Genomic DNA, 16827 nt, shown 5'->3' with positions numbered 1-16827 from the left:
ACCATCCACCACCAAAAGCCTTGTTTGCAAAGTGCCAAGGGAATATAATGGCTGCGAAACAGCTGTTTGTGCTTTCTAATTTTGGAAGATCGGAAATCATGCATAACGAAAGTGAATTTGGACACTTAACTTTCCAAAACAGAAGGGGAGGGAATATGCAAGGATAACAGCTTGACATGTCAGATAAAACGCCCTGCTAATGTATTTTTTGCTCCTTTCATTTTGTTGCTCGTGTTAAATTTGGAGCACGCCCTGCTGCAGAGCATGGACTAAAATAACACAGGCTGGTAGGTGAGATTGCAGAATAGTAACTGTGTATTTATCATGCATCTAAGCCAGAACCTGGTTTGGTTGGGTTTGAAAGAGCACATTCAACAGAGGAATGAAACCAAACCTTCATTACAGGTAATCCTTGACTTACAACCGTTCATTTAGTGCGAAGTTACGACGGCACTGAAAAAACTGGCTTATGACTGTTTTTCACACATGGCCACATGATTTACATTCGGATGCTTGGAACTGGCTCATATTTATGACGGTTGCAGTGTCCCAGGATCATGTGGCCATCTTTTGCGACCTTCTAACAAGCATAGTCAACGGGGAAGCCAGATTCACTTAGCAACCATGTTATTCATTTAACAATTGCGGTGATTCACTTAACAAATGGGGCAAGAGCAGTTGTAAAATGGGGCATTTCTCACTTAGCAACATAAATTCTGGGCTCAATTGTGGTTGTAAGTCGATGACTACCTGTACAGTGATTGCTTTCCAGTGGTGAATACGCGATACGAAAAGTGTATGGAGCACTGTACTATGTACTTGTCATTCATACAACTGCATTACCACATACGTACTATCCTGCCCTAAAATACAGTGGTGATTGCTGTACTTTAGCCCAGTATTGGCTAGGGAATTCTGGGAGTTGAAGTCCATACACGTTAAAACTGTTGAGGCTCAGAAATACCGCTCTAGCCAGCAGACCTGTCTCCTCACCTCCAATAGATTTATTTATTAATTTTCTTAATCGCAACTTTATTACTTTATTACTCAAGGCAGCAGACATATCTAATACTCCTTCCTCCTCCTATTTTAGCCACCACAACTACCTTGTGAGATGGGTTGGGATGAGAGAGTGACTGGCCCAGGGTCATTGAGATGGCTTTTGTGCTTAAGCCAGGGGTGTCCAAACTTGGCAACTTTAAGACTTGTGGACTTCAACTCCCAGAATTCCCCAGCCAGCAGACTTGCCAAGGTTGAAAAACGTGGATCCAGCTGGATTGTTTTCATTTCTCCATTTGCCAGTCTGATATTTAGAGGCTGGCTGTGCCAGTTTATACCTGCATTCTGACCTAATACCGTAGCTCTCAGCTACATAAATCTCTGTGATAATGACAACAGTTAATAAAACCAAAGGTGTTTTTTTTTAAAAAAAATGTTCTCCTTATCAAAACTCATATGGAATCCGAAACAAGGACAAAGACAGATGAAAGAAGTAATGATTCCCAACCTCCTTTGGTGCAGTAGATTACAAAAATAATATAACATCATTTAGCTTTACATCTTACATTGCAAGCCATTTCTATAATTATAAAGTCATTCTAATCGTGAAAACCAAGTTCATGTTATCGTAAGAGCAACCTGTTCCAAGTCCAGACATTAATTGACTGTAAATGTTAAAGTGGGTAATTGTTTTTGAGATGGTCAAAGATTGCTAGCTGTAAAGCAATATAACAACTTTCTATCTTGCGATCCATATGATGAAGCGATGTCTGAGACAGATGGACTATGAACAAAACTTAGAAGTAGTTTACTGGAGCAAAGGCTAAGAGTCATTTTAAAAATTGAAAATAGGAATATATAAATCAGTGTATCTGATAGGCTGTTGGAATAACAGAGAGAGAACTGCAGCACAAAAGACTCCTAACTTAGCATTCTCGTCAGCCAGTTCCTCACTCAGAAAATTTTGTTCTGGTGCCAATGTCATTTCCCTTAATCCTGGAACATGGAATAATAGGACTGGAAGGCACCTTTAGTCTCTTAATCCAACTTTTTGCCCATTGCAGTAGATCCTGAGCGGTGGTGGCGCAGTGGTAAGAATGCAGTATTGCAGGCTAATTCAGCTCATTGTCAGGAGTTCGATCCTGACCAGCTCAAGGTTGACTCAACCTTCCATTCCTTCCAAGGTTGGTAAAATGAGGACCCAAGGCATGTTGACCAACTCTGTGGCCGCCTCTCCAACTCCACTCTTAGACAACCAGAGGTAACCCCTGCATGAGTTAGCCAAAGCCCTACCCAAATGGAGCAAACACTCACTCCTTTCACGGCCAGTTCAAGCCCGAGGGTACCCGGGAACTTATCTGGTTATGTTGTAGGCCCACAGCGAGCTCCGAGAGAACCGGCTCTAGAAGCTCCAGCCGCGGCCTGTGAAAGGTTCCAGGAGCTTCCACCAAGCGGAGCTGCGGAGCAAACAGGTCCGTCCGACCTGTCCAAGGAAACCCCTCCTACTGAACTGCGCAGGTCAGGCAGAGCTACCCAAAAGCCCGCCTACCTGCGTGACTACGTAACAAGTAGGATTGTTCCATCCAAGAGGGGAGGGGTATTAGATACTTGTTCTAACTACAGTGGCGAGAACAGAGGTTTAATCCTATTGGTCGAAGAGTCTGACAGCTCCCTATAAAAGGGCTGCTGTCAGACTCAACCTTCGCTGGATTGTTCTCACTTGTTGTTCTTAATAAAGAGCTGTTGTTACCGTTGAGCCTGTGTGTGCCTATCCATTACCCAATCTAACATTGGAGGCAATATGCTAACACTGTAAACCATTTAGAGAAGGATGTAAAGTGGTATATAAGTCCAAGTGTTATTGCTAGTGCTATTCTATACCATTCCGGACAAATGGATGTCCAATTTCTTCTCAAAAGCTTCCAGTTTTATAGCATTAACAATTTCTGGAGGCAAGCAGTTTCACTGATCAATTGTTCTTGCTGTCAGGAAGTTCTAGGTTGGATCCCTTTTTAATGATTTTCCACTCCTTGTTTCTCATCCTGTCTCCAGGAAAACATTTTATAATATTTTCTTGTTTTCTCTCCCCTTATGCTTAGTCAGCATCCAGTGCCCACCAGATTTTGGGCAGTGTGAGGAATTCCTGACTCAGGAGGAGGTGAGTTGGGTTTTTCCATCCCAAGGATATTTTTGGACTTCTGTAGCATTTGGCTTTTCCCCAATGCTGCTGATTCCTGATACTGAAGGTCTGGATTTATACAACACACCTAGTTAAGGAAAGATTTAGCAGCAGCATATTTATCTAGGGATAAACTTGCTTAGTTGCTATCTCGGTTCATTCTTTTTCAGATAAGTAGACTGTGTGAATCCGGGTTATTGGCTTAGTTTATATTCCAGAGTATTTTGTAAGGCCAGTAATTAGTTAATCAGAAACCAGGTTAAAGGTTATTGTGCAAATGTTAAAAGTGTGCATGAATACAGTAGTGTCTGAAGACTTAAATATATATATTTGGAGACTATAAATAATACTAATGCAGGTAGACCTCACTTAGCAACCACAATTTCAACCAATAACTCCCTCACTAAACACTACAGTCATTAATGGAAAACCAGGTGACTGTGACTTATATTGCTTCCTATTCAGTCATTAAGTGAAACGTCATGTGACTGCAACTTGCAATTTTATTTCCATGCCAATCCTTCTGGTAAACTCACAAGATTCGTTTTTCGCACCATGTCCAACAACCATGTCTAAATTGATTGTTGTTTCTCTGTATCATATATGTGAGTATATGCATAATTTTGTATTTATTTATTTTGTCATGTTTATGTAGGGTGTATTGGAGGTAGGGACTTTTGAGAGCTTATGCAACGAAATTTCATTTTAATGTATGCCGATTAGTGTACATTCAAAGTGACAATAACGTTTATTCTAATTTTATGATTCAAAATGGCCTCAATTCAATATCTTAAAGTTTGGCTAGGTGGCTGAGGGGCTAAGACACTGAGCTTGCCGATCAGAAAGGTTGGCAGTTTGGCGATTCAAATCCCTAGTATAAGTCTCCTGTGTGATCAGGGGATTAGGCTAGATGACCTCCAAGGTCCCTTCCAACTCTGTTACTGTTGACAATAAAGTTTATTTTAACTTTATGGTTCGAAATGGCCTCAATTCAAGATCTGGAGCATTTAGTATCCTAAACTCCAGCATGCCTTGATCTAAACCAGGGGTGTCCAAACTTGGGAACTTTTTAGACTCGTTGGCTGCTGGGGAATTCTGGGAGTTGAAGTCCACAAGTCTTAAAAGTTCCCAAGTTTGGACGCCCCTGATCTAAACTAAAGCACGCCAAATGAAAGTGCAGAATCCGGGCTCTTGTGTACCACCCATGCCTTCTGAGCGGCGCAAAAATTAAACGTCACGCAGAGCTAAGGCCAGGCTTCCCCAGGGGAGTTCCTTTACTGTAAAGCACCATTTTCTTTTCTCCCTTTCACCCAGGCCGTTGGCTGGGGGGGGGGGGACAGCTTTCCGTACAATGACGTAATAAGAAAGATGGCGCCGTCCAGAACAGGCAGAGAGGAACACGCATGCGTGCGCGCGCGTGCTTTGCCGGGGTCCTGGCTGAGAGAGCCTCGCGCTTTATAGGAGAGCCTTGGTGAGATTCACACGTGCATTGCTCCACCGGGGCGGACAGGTGCGTGTTGGCTGACCCGGGAGCTTTACCCTTTAAGCGGAGACTTGGGGCCGCGGCGGGGGGGGGGGGTGTCTTGGGGGTGTGGGACCCAGTTGCAGCTACATGCAACTTTCTCCAAAAGAGGGTAAAAAGGCAAAACGTTTGCATCTGTCCCAGGATACTTATCGTAGGATAACGACGCCAAGAACGATCAAGACGATTATATGTTCCTTATTATTGAGCCGAATTTCTTTTTTTGCTCTCTTTTAATTTATGAGCGCTCCGGAGACACGAAAAGTGAAAGGAATTAAAAAATAAATCAAAACTAGCAAAACAGTTCAAGGATGAAAACAGTTGCCCTGATTCAGACGTTGCTCCAAATCTTGCTGCTTCTCCTCCTCCAGGGAAACTGGGCGCTGCAGCAAATGCAGGAAGACTTCGATGGGAGTTTTGGTGAAGTGGGGTGATGTCGAGCAAGGGCCTGGTGGAGTTTTTACTTCGGGGTGGGTGGGCTCTTAGGCAGGGGGGATTGAAACTTGCACCAGGAAGGAGCCCACCGTGCGACTTCTTGGGTAGTAGCCAAGGTTGACTGAATACATTCTATTGTCAGGATAGAGCGTACAAACTTCAGTTTGTAAAACATATCCAACCCACTTCACCGAATAATGGGGGAAATAGGCACGTTTCCCTCTTTTGAGTTTTTTTTTTAATCTATTTTTGTGTGTTGTGTGGTTAAAATCTAATAAGTAGAGAAGAAAAGGGTGACAGAAGGAAGAAAAAGGAGGTAGGGAGGGGGAGGAGAGGGGGAGAAGAAAGTGATGGATAAGGTACAAATATGGTGTATGGAGAGCAGAAGAGCCAATAATTGTTTTTGGGAGTTGATGGTAAGATGAATTGATGTAAACATTTAATAATACAATATGATGTTGTCTATGTAATAGTATATGTGTGGTTATATGTTATGAAAACGAAAAAATAAAAAACTTTATATATGAAATCTAATTTAATAATAATGCTGTCTAGCTTCACACCATCCGAAAAAGCCAATTTATTTTAGCATGCATGGCATATTAACCTAGCCACTGAATCATCTTTTAGTCTGCAACAGGCTGTTTGTTTCTCATCTGAAGGCTAAACTAGCCATTTTCAAAGGCTTAGTTACAAGGATTGCCTCTTTTCTTTGCAAGAAAATGATCTGAGTGTCATCATTTGCCTTTGGATTGTCTTGCACCACAGCAATGATATTAAATCTGTGATTCTATACCTCATTTAAAGAAAAAACATACCACCGCAACCAAATGTTCAATCAACTTCTAATTGACTCTGGATTCCTAATTGACTATTAGACAGTAGGAGATGTATGCCCAAAAATAATAAAAGGAGAAAGGCCTATCAGCTATATTTTCCTTGGATAAATCCTTTCCTTTTTGTTTGCAAAGACAATATGGAAGCTTTGTATTTTATTGACTAAGTTATCTTTCTCCCCTCTGTGTTGGAACTACAGCTCCCATATTGCTTTGGAAATTTTGGGAGTTAAAATTGTAACTGGAGAGAAAGGGATCATGTAGGACAGGGGTGTCCAAACTTGGGAACTTTAAGACTTGCGGACTTCAACTCCCAGAATTGCCCAGCCAGCCTGGCTGGGGAATTCTGGGAGTTGAAGTCCGCAAGTCTTAAAGTTCCCAAGTTTGGACACCCCTGATGTAGGAGAACCAGGACTAGATTTTTAAATTATATGTGTATGTTGTGTTCTTTGCTGTTGTAGGGAACGTCATAGAATGGAGGCCCCACCTGTTACTATGATGCCAGTCACTGGCGGCACCATTAACATGATGGAACATTTGCTTCAAGGTGAGTTATAGGTTTGACTCTTATATCTGATCAATTTTACAGTATGTGTTAGTCCCTTGAAAGAGCACAACGCTGTTTAATTATTCAAGGACCTTCCTTTTATAACTGCACTACTAAAAATATTAAAAGAAATATTACCTAGGATTTTGAGCTGGCAACCCACGGGGCTGTTGGACATATTGGCCTTTAAAAATAAAGGTTACCCTGCAATATATACTGTGAATTATCCGTGACTATCTGAGTACAAATAGTCCTCGACTGTTCAAAGTTATAACGGCACTGAAAAAAATCGACTTAACGACCATTTTTCACACTTGTGGCCATTGCAGCGTTCTCATGGTCACGTGATTCACCTTCGGATGCTTGACAAATGGTTCATATCTATGACCGTTTGCAGTATCCTGGGGTGGCGTAATCACCTTTTGTCACCTGACGAGCAAAGTCAATGGGGAAGCCAGATTCACTTAGCAGCCATATTGCTAATTTAAAAACCGCAGTGATTAGCTTAATAAACGTGGCATGAAACGTCGTAAAATGGGGCAAAACTCACTTAACACATTCCTCACTTAGCCACATAAATTCTGGGCTCCGTTGTGGTTGTAAGTTCGAGGATTACCTGTCCTTAATTTGGCACCCAACAACTGCTTTACATCCAGATCTCATACATTTGCTGTGTACAAAGTATAATTTGCATTAAGTCCCCCTTGTTAAGAAGAATCATCATAGCTGTATCTTTTGTGAAGGGTTGGTACCTTTTTCTACTCAGTGCAGTTTCTAGAGATACCCTGGTACTATATGTGGTCCTATATAGTTTTTAGAAGATGGCAGATTGATGGAGAAGAAGAAACTTTGCTCCTGTCAGTAAAGACAATTCAATCTTTGGGGGACTGCCACAGAGAGAAAGGGATGGTGGGTGTCGAGCTATTTTCCAAAGCACCCAAAGGCCAGACAAGGAATAATGGATGGAAACTGATCAAGGAGAGATTCAACCTGGAAATAAGGAGGAAATTTCTGACAGTGAGAACCATTAACCGATGGAACAGAAGTTGCCTTCGGAAGTTGTGAGAGCTTCATCACTGGAGGCCTACAAGAAGAGATTGGACTGCCATTTGTCAGAAACGGTGTAGAGTCTCCTGCTTGGGTGGGGGTTTCGACTGGATGGCTAACAAGGTCCCTTCCAACTTTGTTAATCTGTCATTTGTAATCCTCCAGGTAGCGTTTTGGATCAAAGTCTAGAGAGTCTTCTTCATCGACTCCGTGGTCTCTGTGACAACATGGAGCCCGAGACTTTTGTAGATCATGAGATGGTCTTCCTTCTCAAAGGCCAACAGGCCAGTCCATTTGTCCTCCGCACGCGACGCTCCATGGACAAACCGGGTGCTCCTTGGCACTTGCGCTATCTTGGACAGCCAGAAATGGGAGACAAAAACCGCCATGCCTTGGTACGGAATTGTGTGGATATTGCCACCTCCGACAACCTGACAGACTTCCTGGTAGAAATGGGCTTCCGCATGGACCACGAGTTTGTAGCCAAGGGGCACATGTTCCGCAAAGGCATTATGAAGATTGTGGTGTACAAGATCTTCCGCATCCTTCTCCCCGGAAACACCGATAACATTGAGCCTTTGTCCCTTTCTTACCTTGTGGAGCTCAGCATTGTGGCACCCGCGGGACAAGATATGGTTTCCGATGACATGAGAAGTTTTGCTGAGCAGCTGAAGCCCCTGGTCCACTTGGAAAAAATAGATCCTAAAAGATTGATGTAACGGCAGCGGGATCAAAGGTGGAAAGATTTCAGAAACCCATGTATGTCTCATGTCATTCTGCAGAAAAATAAAGGGGTCGGGTAGCCTTAACACTAATCTGACTTTAGGTTATTTTCAAAGGACGAACAATAAAGAAGATAAGTATTGCCGTTGGCTTCCTCCTCCCCCAATAGTAGCCAAATCTTCTTTGAGCCAAATTAATTTGAAATGGTTTTGATTTTAAAATTGGTTCTTTTTGTTGGTTTTTAGGTTCGCTGCAATTTCTGTGTGACCTAAAATAATGCATATTCATTCTTTTTGAAGAATTGGCTAACCCCGTGATGGCGAACCTATGGCACGCGTGCCACAAGTGGCACGTGGAGCCATTTATCAGGGCACGTGAGGCACTGCCCTGTCAGCTGGCCAGCGCGCATGCACGCGCTCGTCAACTGCGTTCGCCTTTTTAAAAGCTATTTTTCACCTTCCCCAGGCTCCAGAGGCTTTATAGGAGCCTGGGGAGGGCGAAAAGAGCCTCCCCTGCCCCTCCGGAGGCTTCAGGGAAGCCTCCGGACAGTCCCTGAAGCCTCCGGAGGGCCTCCGGGGGGTCGGGGGAGGCTCTTTTTGCCCTCCCCAGGCTCCTATAAAGCCCCTGGAGCCTGGGGAGGGCAAAAAAAACATGTAAAAATGGGGGGGTCGTGCGTTGTGCGCGTATGCGCACTGGGGGGGTTGCGCATTGCATTATGGGTGCGGCACGCCCGCCCTGACCCCCCTGCGCTCCCCCCACTTGTGGCACGCGAGCCAAAAAAGGTTCGCCATCACTGGGCTAACCTGTATTCAAGTTGCATTTATTAACTCCTTGGAGTTTAGACTGATTCCTATTGATCAGGGTGTCAAACTCAAGGGGCGAGGGGGGGGGAAGCACCCTAGAAACAGTGAATGACTGGCCTGTAGTGCCTCTGCCAGTAAACATGGAGCTTGGGAGGGCCATGCGTGGCCCCTCTGACCTCCATTTTCACTGGCAGAGGGCTGCAGGAGGCCATCACAGCCAAAAATGGAGCTCAGGAGCCTGTTTTTCTCTGGCAGAATGCTCAGACCACTACAGGTGCCCCTGACTCACGAGTGATGCAGTGGAGAAATTCAAATTGTTTTACTACTGATTCCGTGGGTGTGGCCTGGTGGACATGGCAGGGGAAGGTTACTGTAAAATCCCCATTCCCTCCCAATCAGCTGGGACTCAGGAGGCAGAGAATAGATGGGGGTGGGGCCAGCCAGAGGTGGCATTTACTGGTTCTCCGAACTACTTAAAATTTCCGCTACCGGTTCTCCGGAACTGGTCAGAACCTGCTGTATTTCACCCCTGGGGTGATGTAAAGCTGGGTGACGAATCAGTGCGGTTGTTAAGTTAGCAGCACGGTTGTTAAGTAAATCTGGCTTCCCCATTGACTTTGCTGGCTAGGGTTGCAAAAGGGGATCACATGATCCCCAGACAGTGCAACCGTCATAAATTATGAGTCAGTTGACACGTGTCTAAATTTTGGTCACGTGACCATGGGGATGCTGCAACAGTCGTAAGTGTGAAAAAATGGTTATAAGTGACTGTTTTCAGTTACGTTGTAACTTTGAATGGTCACGAAATGAACTGTTGCAAGTCGAGGACTACCTGTAATTAATTAATTATTGATTCAAAATCCATTTATCATGAGTCCATTAAATGTTGTTGTTAGTTGCAAAGTCATGTCCCACCCATCGTGACCCCATGGACAACGCCCTCTTCCTGTCCTCTACCATCCTCTGGAGTCCATTTAAGCTCATGCCTGCTGCTTCAGTGACTCCATCCAGCCACCTCATTTTCTGTCGTCCCCTTCTTCTTTTTCCCTCCCATCTTTCCCAGCATGAGGCTCTTCTCCAGGGAGTCCTTCCTTCTCATTAGGTGGCCAAAGTATTTGAGTTTCCTCTTCAGGATCTGGCCTTCTAAAGAGCAGTCAGGGTTGATCTCCTCTAGGTAAACTGACCGGTTTGATGGCCTTGCAGTCCAAGGGACTCGCAGGAGTCTTCTCCAGCACCAGAGTTCAAAGGCCTCAATTCTTCGGCGCTCAGCCTTTCTTATGGTCCAAATTTCATAGTCCATGAAATAGATTTGTCTAAATTCTTGGATATATAGGAGAGGCCCCACTGGAAAGCTCTGCCGGGCTTCGCCGCAGTTTTGGAACTGGCTCTCATAAAAACTACTCCGAATCATTGGATATGAAATGGGCGGCCTATAAATTTCATAATAAATAAAAGAATTTGCTCAGCCAACGGGCTAAGCTGGAAAACCGGCCCTTGGTTCAGCCCTTGCTTTTCAAAAAAGAGATTTTCACGCCTGTTTTCCTAGCATCAATAATTAATAAGTACAGATTGAAGTACTGGTGAAAATGTAGCTGCTACTTCAGTCATCGCGAATCTGTAACCTTTTCGGATTTGAATTAATCCTCTCGTATGTCAGCAATAATTAACTTGCCCTTCCCCCTGGCTGCTTCAATACAATATCATGCCACCTGGTCAGTACGGAACTGAGGCAAGTGGCGTGGGGTGAAGGTTGTGCCAGGAAAAGTCTTCTCCGCCTGTGACTGATGCCACCTCATATTTCAGTCCTTCACTGAGCGCCACCGACGATTCTGATCCTTTCTCCTTTATTGACTGTATATTGTTATGGGATGCGAAGAACATAAAGTGGTGTTGATGGAGCTCACAGCAGTTGCACAGACGTGTTCGAATGACACATCACTCCAGCCCTGCTCTATTTGAGGTGAGCCCGCTGTGCAGCGTGGTAACGCGAACAGGGAACAGAATGTAATATGGCCTTCAGCATTCTTTGTTCCTCTTCGGAGAATGCAGCTCTTCTTTTGTTATGTAATTGACATAACAATCACCCTTCCGAGCTGCATCTTACAAAGCTGGACATAATTGTTCTGCTAAATACCTTCCATGGTATAGATGCAAATCATAAAGACGTGTCTAATCATAACATAATGTAGTGGGTAGCATGTTTTTTTCTAACTCTGATCCGGTATTACCCAAATGTTTCTTGAGATTCTTAAAAAAAAAAAACTATTGTGTCTTATCACTTAGGAAATTGTCAAAGGGTGGGGACCAGGAGGTGGTACTTCTCTGCCATAGCCCCTGCCCGCTTGAGTATTCTCCCTTCAGATATCAGGGTGACCCTGTCTCTTGACTGCTTTTTGTAAGGCCGTGAAGACTTGGTTATGCGCTTGGACTGCCCAGGATCAGTTGTTGAGATAGGTGGCCATGGAAATAAATAAATAAATAAATAAATAAATTGCAGGACTCTGCATTGCAGATAGAATGCACCAAGGTGTAGAAGACTGATAAAGTTGCATTCGATTTCAAAAATCTTCAGTGTAAGCTTGGATACGATACCCTGTTTCCCTGAAAATAAAACCTCCCTGGATAATAAGTCCTATCGGGCTTTTGAGCTCATGCGCTAAAATGAGCCCTCCCCGAAAATATTGCAACACAGCAGCAGCCGTGAGGTGACCACGCTCACCGCCTCCTGCACCTCAAAAATAATAAGACTTCCCCGAAAATAAGGCCAAATGCTTATTTCGGGGGTCAAAAAAAATAAAGCCCTGTCTTATTTTCGGGGAAACACGATAGCATGTTGTAGATGTTGACATTTGCCCATTTTAAAGTTGCAAGGTTGAAAAATATTGGCACACATTTTTATGCATTTATTTGTATCATGCCTTCATTATTTTTACAAATAACTCAAGATGCGGAACATATCCAACACAACTTCCTCCTCTTTTCTCCACAACAACTCTGTGAGGTGGGTCGAGCTGAGAGAGAATGACTGGCCCAAGGTCATCCAGCTGGCCTTTGTAGCTAAGGTGGGACCTGAACTCAGAGTCTCCTGCTTTTCTAGCCTGGTACCTTAACCACTAAACCAGGGTTCTCCAAACTTGCCAACTTTAAGACTTGTAGATTTCAATTCCCAGAATTCCTCAGCCAGCCAATTCTGGGAGTTGAAGCGTACAAGTTTGGAGAGCCCTGTGCTAGACCAAACTGGCTCTCATCATCAAAATTTTGTAGGAGTCGTCAGTTAAACGATCCAGATAGTTTCTACTGAATCCTGAGATATTGGAACACTGCTGTCGTGATTGGGGTTGACATGGTAGCAGTGTTCCAATATTTCAGGGGTTGCTACAAAGAAGAGGGAATCAAGCTATTCTCCAAAGCACCTGAAGGCAGGACAAGAAACAATGGATGGAAATTAATCAAAGAGAGAACCAATCTAGAACTAAGGAGAAATTTCCTGACAGCTAGAACAATTGATCAGTGGAACAGTTTATCTTCAGAAGTTGTGAATGCTCCAACACTGGAAGTTTTAAAGAAAATGTTGGATAACCATTTGTCTGAAGTGGTGTAGAGTTTCCTGCCTACACTAGACTAGAAGGGGGTTGGACTAGAAGACCTCTAATTTGGACTAGAGGACCTCCAAGGTCCCTTCCAACTAATTCTATTCTATTCTATTCTATTCTTACAATAAGGAAATATAACAAAGCAGTATTGCTAAGAAAAAAAAGTTGAATCCATGTACATTTCTGATAACTCTATAGACACTCTTACGTTTACTTGCCTCTAATATGGAAGTGGTTTGCAGCTATCTTTCTGGAAAGTTTTTGAACTTCACAATCTACAAGATAAAGTCTACTCTGAGTCAAGTCGGATTCTTTATGTCCTGATAGGTGTCATCATTTTTCTTAGCAAAAAATAAGGAAACGCTTTGTCATTTCCTCCTGGACTTCTATTCTGGACTTCCCAATTCAGCTACAGTCCTGGGATTCCAAATGGCAAGAAAACCCAAAGACATTTCGAAGAATGTGCCACCACACACCTGGATACAGGTACAGCAGCAGGTGAGCTGATCTGACTCACCTGAGCCAGTTTGTCCCCCATGTGTAAAAACAAACAAATGTCAATCCTATAGTACAAATGAAACACAAATACACAAGTACGGCAAGTGCCAATACCCAGTGTGTCATTGTTTCTGAATTCTACTTGCAGGCAAATTACACAACACTCGCATGTTTTGCCTGCCTTTTGGCCACAAACAAGTAACAGTCATCACAAGTCAATCCAGGATATGTTGATACAGGAGAATATAAACAATTGATAGCTGAGACCTCACCATCTAGGCAGCTAGAGCAGGGGTCAGCAAACTGCAGCTCCGGAACCGCATGTGGCTCTTTCATCCCTCTGCTGTGGCTCCCTGTTGCCAGTCAGCACCACAATTTTGAGAGGAGTTTCTGGTTTGGGGGAGGGGAAAGCAGGGTGCGCTGAAAGGAGACTATGGCAAGGGGCGGGTTTTCTGGTCAGCTCCACAATTGATAGGGCTTTCGGTTAGGACAGGTAGAGGAAAAAGGGCGCCGCGCTAGGAGGAGACTCTATGGTGGGGAAACCAGACTTCTGGTCGCTCCAGAATTGAATGGGGGGCTTCCGGTTAGGACCTTTGTGGCTCTTGAGTATTTAAGTTTGCTGACCCCTGAGCTAGAGGAACTGTTCTTCCAGTTTTTCCATGAAAGTTGGCATTGGGAGTAGTTCAACGTTTCTTTAACTATTTCCTTTAATTAAGATACTGATTGGGTGTGTGCCGAACCAAACTGTGGTTTAATTCTGGCTTCATATGTTAGGAGACCACAGGTATTTGATTTATAGGATTTAATACATGTTAATAATACATTTAATACAGGGGTGTCCAAACATGGGAACTTTAAGACATGTGGACTTTAAAGGACAGGTAAGGAGCTCGGGTGGGCAGGTGGACCCTCCGGAGCACCGTACCAGAACGATACCCAGTGCTCCGGGCAGGCTCCGGTACACCCGAACCCGGGGCGTACCGCCTGCAACCCACCACTGTTTCTATCCCTCTATTAATGCAGCTTAGGGTTGCATTGGCTTCTTTTTTCCTACTGCACCTTCTAAGCCAGATTTTTAGAATTCGCAGGTGAATATTAACAGACTTGACGGTACTTAGCTTCTGAGTCCATACAGGTTCAGTCAGATGCCACCACTTGCCAAGATGGGACTCCTGTGAAAGAATAAAAAGCCACGGTAGGCAGTCAGAGTTCAAAAGAGGACATTTCCCTGCCATTCTGCAAGCGTGTAGAATCCGCCCTCTTCCGGATGTTGATCCCAGCAGCTTCTGTCCACCTGGCCAAAGGTGACAATTGTTGGAAACTGAATTGAGCCATGTCTGTGAAAGGACACAGGGCTTCCTTTCCTGTTTGTGTTGTCTGGATGAAGACGGAAAGGTGCAAAGGAATCTGAAGGGAACTGCAGGTCATCCATTCTGACCACCATGGAGCCCAAAATTTCTGTGGCTAAGGGGGGCATTCGTTAAGTGGGCTTTGCCCCATTTTACGACCTTCCTTGTTAAGTGAATCACTGCAGTTGTTAAGTAAGCAACGCGGTTGTTAAGTGAATCTGGCTTCCCCATTGACTTTGCTTGCCAGAAGGTTTCAAAAGGAGATCACATGACTCTGGGACACTATAGTGGTCATAAATATGAGTCAGTTGCCAAGCTTTTGAATTCTGATCACCTGACCATGGGGATGCTGCAATGGTCGTAAATGTCCCCTAATCCACTTTGTTGCTCTTCTCTGCACTCTGCACATATGGTCATAAGTCCCTTTTTCGGTGCTGTTGTAAGTCTGAATGGTCCACTAAATGAACTGTTGCAAGTCGAGGACTACCTGTGGGATGCTATTTCTTTAGCAGTGGGGCCAAACATTTTCAATTGTCTGAAATCAGAGGAATCTATTAGTATCTTAAAATAGCCCTGAATTGAAATGACTGTATGCTGCTTGTATATTGATTCTGTGACACAGAAGCATATGAAGATTTCTCAGTACAAGACAGCCACCTTCTGGATGTTTGCGGTACTACTTACGGCAGGGGTGTCCAAACTTGGCAACTTTAAGACTTGTGGACTTCAACTCCCAGAATTCCCCAGCCAGCCATGGGGAATTGTCCACAAGTCTTAAAGTTTGGACACCCCTGACTTACGGCATTTCTTAGACAGACAAGGTGCTAATTATGAATATCATCATCAAGGGCATGTTCATTTAATTGAGCCGTGGTGGCGCTGTGATTAGAATGCAGTATGGCAGGGCTGAGGGACGTGGTGGCTCAGTGGCTAAGACGCTGAGCTTGTTGATCAGAAAGGTCGGCGGTTCGGTGGTTCAAATCCCTAGCACCGCATAACAGACTGAGCTCCCGTTACTTGTCCCAGCTTCTGCCAACCTAGCAGTTCGAAAGCACGTAAAAATGCAAGTAGAAAAATAAGAACTATCTATGGTGGGAAGGGAACAGTGCTCTGTGTGCCTTTGGTGTTTAGTCATGCCGGCCACATGACCACGGAGACGTCTTCGGACAGCGCTGGCTCTTTGGCTTTGAAATGGAGATGAGCACCCCTAGAGTCAGGAACGACTAGCACATATGCGCGAGGGAAACCTTTACCTTTTACTGCAGGGCTAACTCACTTCCCACTCCAGGATTTCAATTCTCACCAGGCTCAAGGTTGACTCAGCTTTCCATCCTTCCGAGGTGGGTAAAATGAGGACCCAGATTATGGGTTACAACCGGTACACCCTAGTACGGCATACCGGTGCCTGCCGGGAGCACCGGGTATACCGTTCCGATATGGTGCTCCGGAGGGCCCACCTGCCCCGCCCACCATCCCTACCTGCATTTGAGCTCTTTGGGGCTTCCACGCATGCGCACGGAACATATGGCGCTTGTGTGATGCCCCGCCAAGCAGCTGGAGCATCTCGCAGGCATCACGGAGTGTCGCAGACGGTAAGTACGCATGCGCGAGCTGCGCACATTCATGTGGTGGACGCCGGGCCCTGTTGCACCGTACCGGTTGCACCAGGATCCGGAACCCACCACTGGGCAACATGCTGACTCTGTAAACCACTTAGAGAGGGCTGTAAAGCACTGTGAAGCGGTATATAAGTCTAAGTGCTATTGCGATTGCACTGAAATCCCCAGTGGTGTTTATTTCTGTCTCCATGACCCTGCAGCTAACTGCGCATGCTGAAAATCAAGACAGGCTGAAAGAGAGGGAAGATTGATGCAGACTGCTACGGCATCAGTTATTGTTTGCAAACCACAGATAGTCCCCGAGTTACAACAGTTCACTTAGTGACTGCTGATGTTACAACCATGTTACTAACTTGACAAGTGCAGTCATTCACGCAACAACTAAAGCAAGGCGGATCTTAAAATAGGGGCAAAGTTCACTTAGCAACTGTATCACTTAGCAGCAGATATTTGGGGCTCAATTTTGGTCATAAATCCAGGATTATCTGTATAGTGCCTGAATTGATTTTATTTGCAATCCAGATTTCTAAAGCCACCCATTTTCACTCTGGCTTTTGGTGGCGTCACAAATTAAAAACCAAGGGAATAAAACAACATCCAATTACAGAAAAGAAAGATGAGAATCTTCATGGAACAGACCTAAGAATCCCTCACAAAGAGAGCCAAATCTCTCTTCC

At 44.5% G+C, this 16827-nt stretch overlaps 1 protein-coding gene across 1 annotated transcript; it reads left to right on the top strand.

Annotated features, from left to right (window-relative positions):
- The first annotated feature begins 4492 nt into the window (after positions 1-4492).
- On the top strand, positions 4493-8548 carry MED18 (mediator complex subunit 18). Its single transcript, XM_081962009.1, has 3 exons — positions 4493-4688; positions 6433-6518; positions 7731-8548. Exons 2-3 carry the CDS (start codon positions 6446-6448, stop codon positions 8282-8284), a joined length of 627 nt encoding a protein of 208 aa, XP_081818135.1. The 5' UTR covers positions 4493-4688; positions 6433-6445; the 3' UTR covers positions 8285-8548.
- Positions 8549-16827: the final 8279 nt, after the last annotated feature.

The sequence above is a fragment of the Natrix helvetica genome (assembly GCF_964273705.1).
Source record: "Natrix helvetica genome assembly, chromosome: 9".
NCBI lineage: Eukaryota > Metazoa > Chordata > Lepidosauria > Squamata > Natricidae > Natrix > Natrix helvetica.
This window is presented reverse-complemented; position numbering and strand designations above follow the sequence as displayed.

Coding starts and splice junctions, on each gene's coding strand:
- MED18 (XM_081962009.1), top strand. CDS start 6,446: ATGGAGGCCCCACCTGTTACTATGATGCCAGTCACTGGCGGCACCATT. Junction 6,519..7,730: donor GATGGAACATTTGCTTCAAG/GTGAGTTATAGG, acceptor GTAATCCTCCAG/GTAGCGTTTTGGATCAAAGT.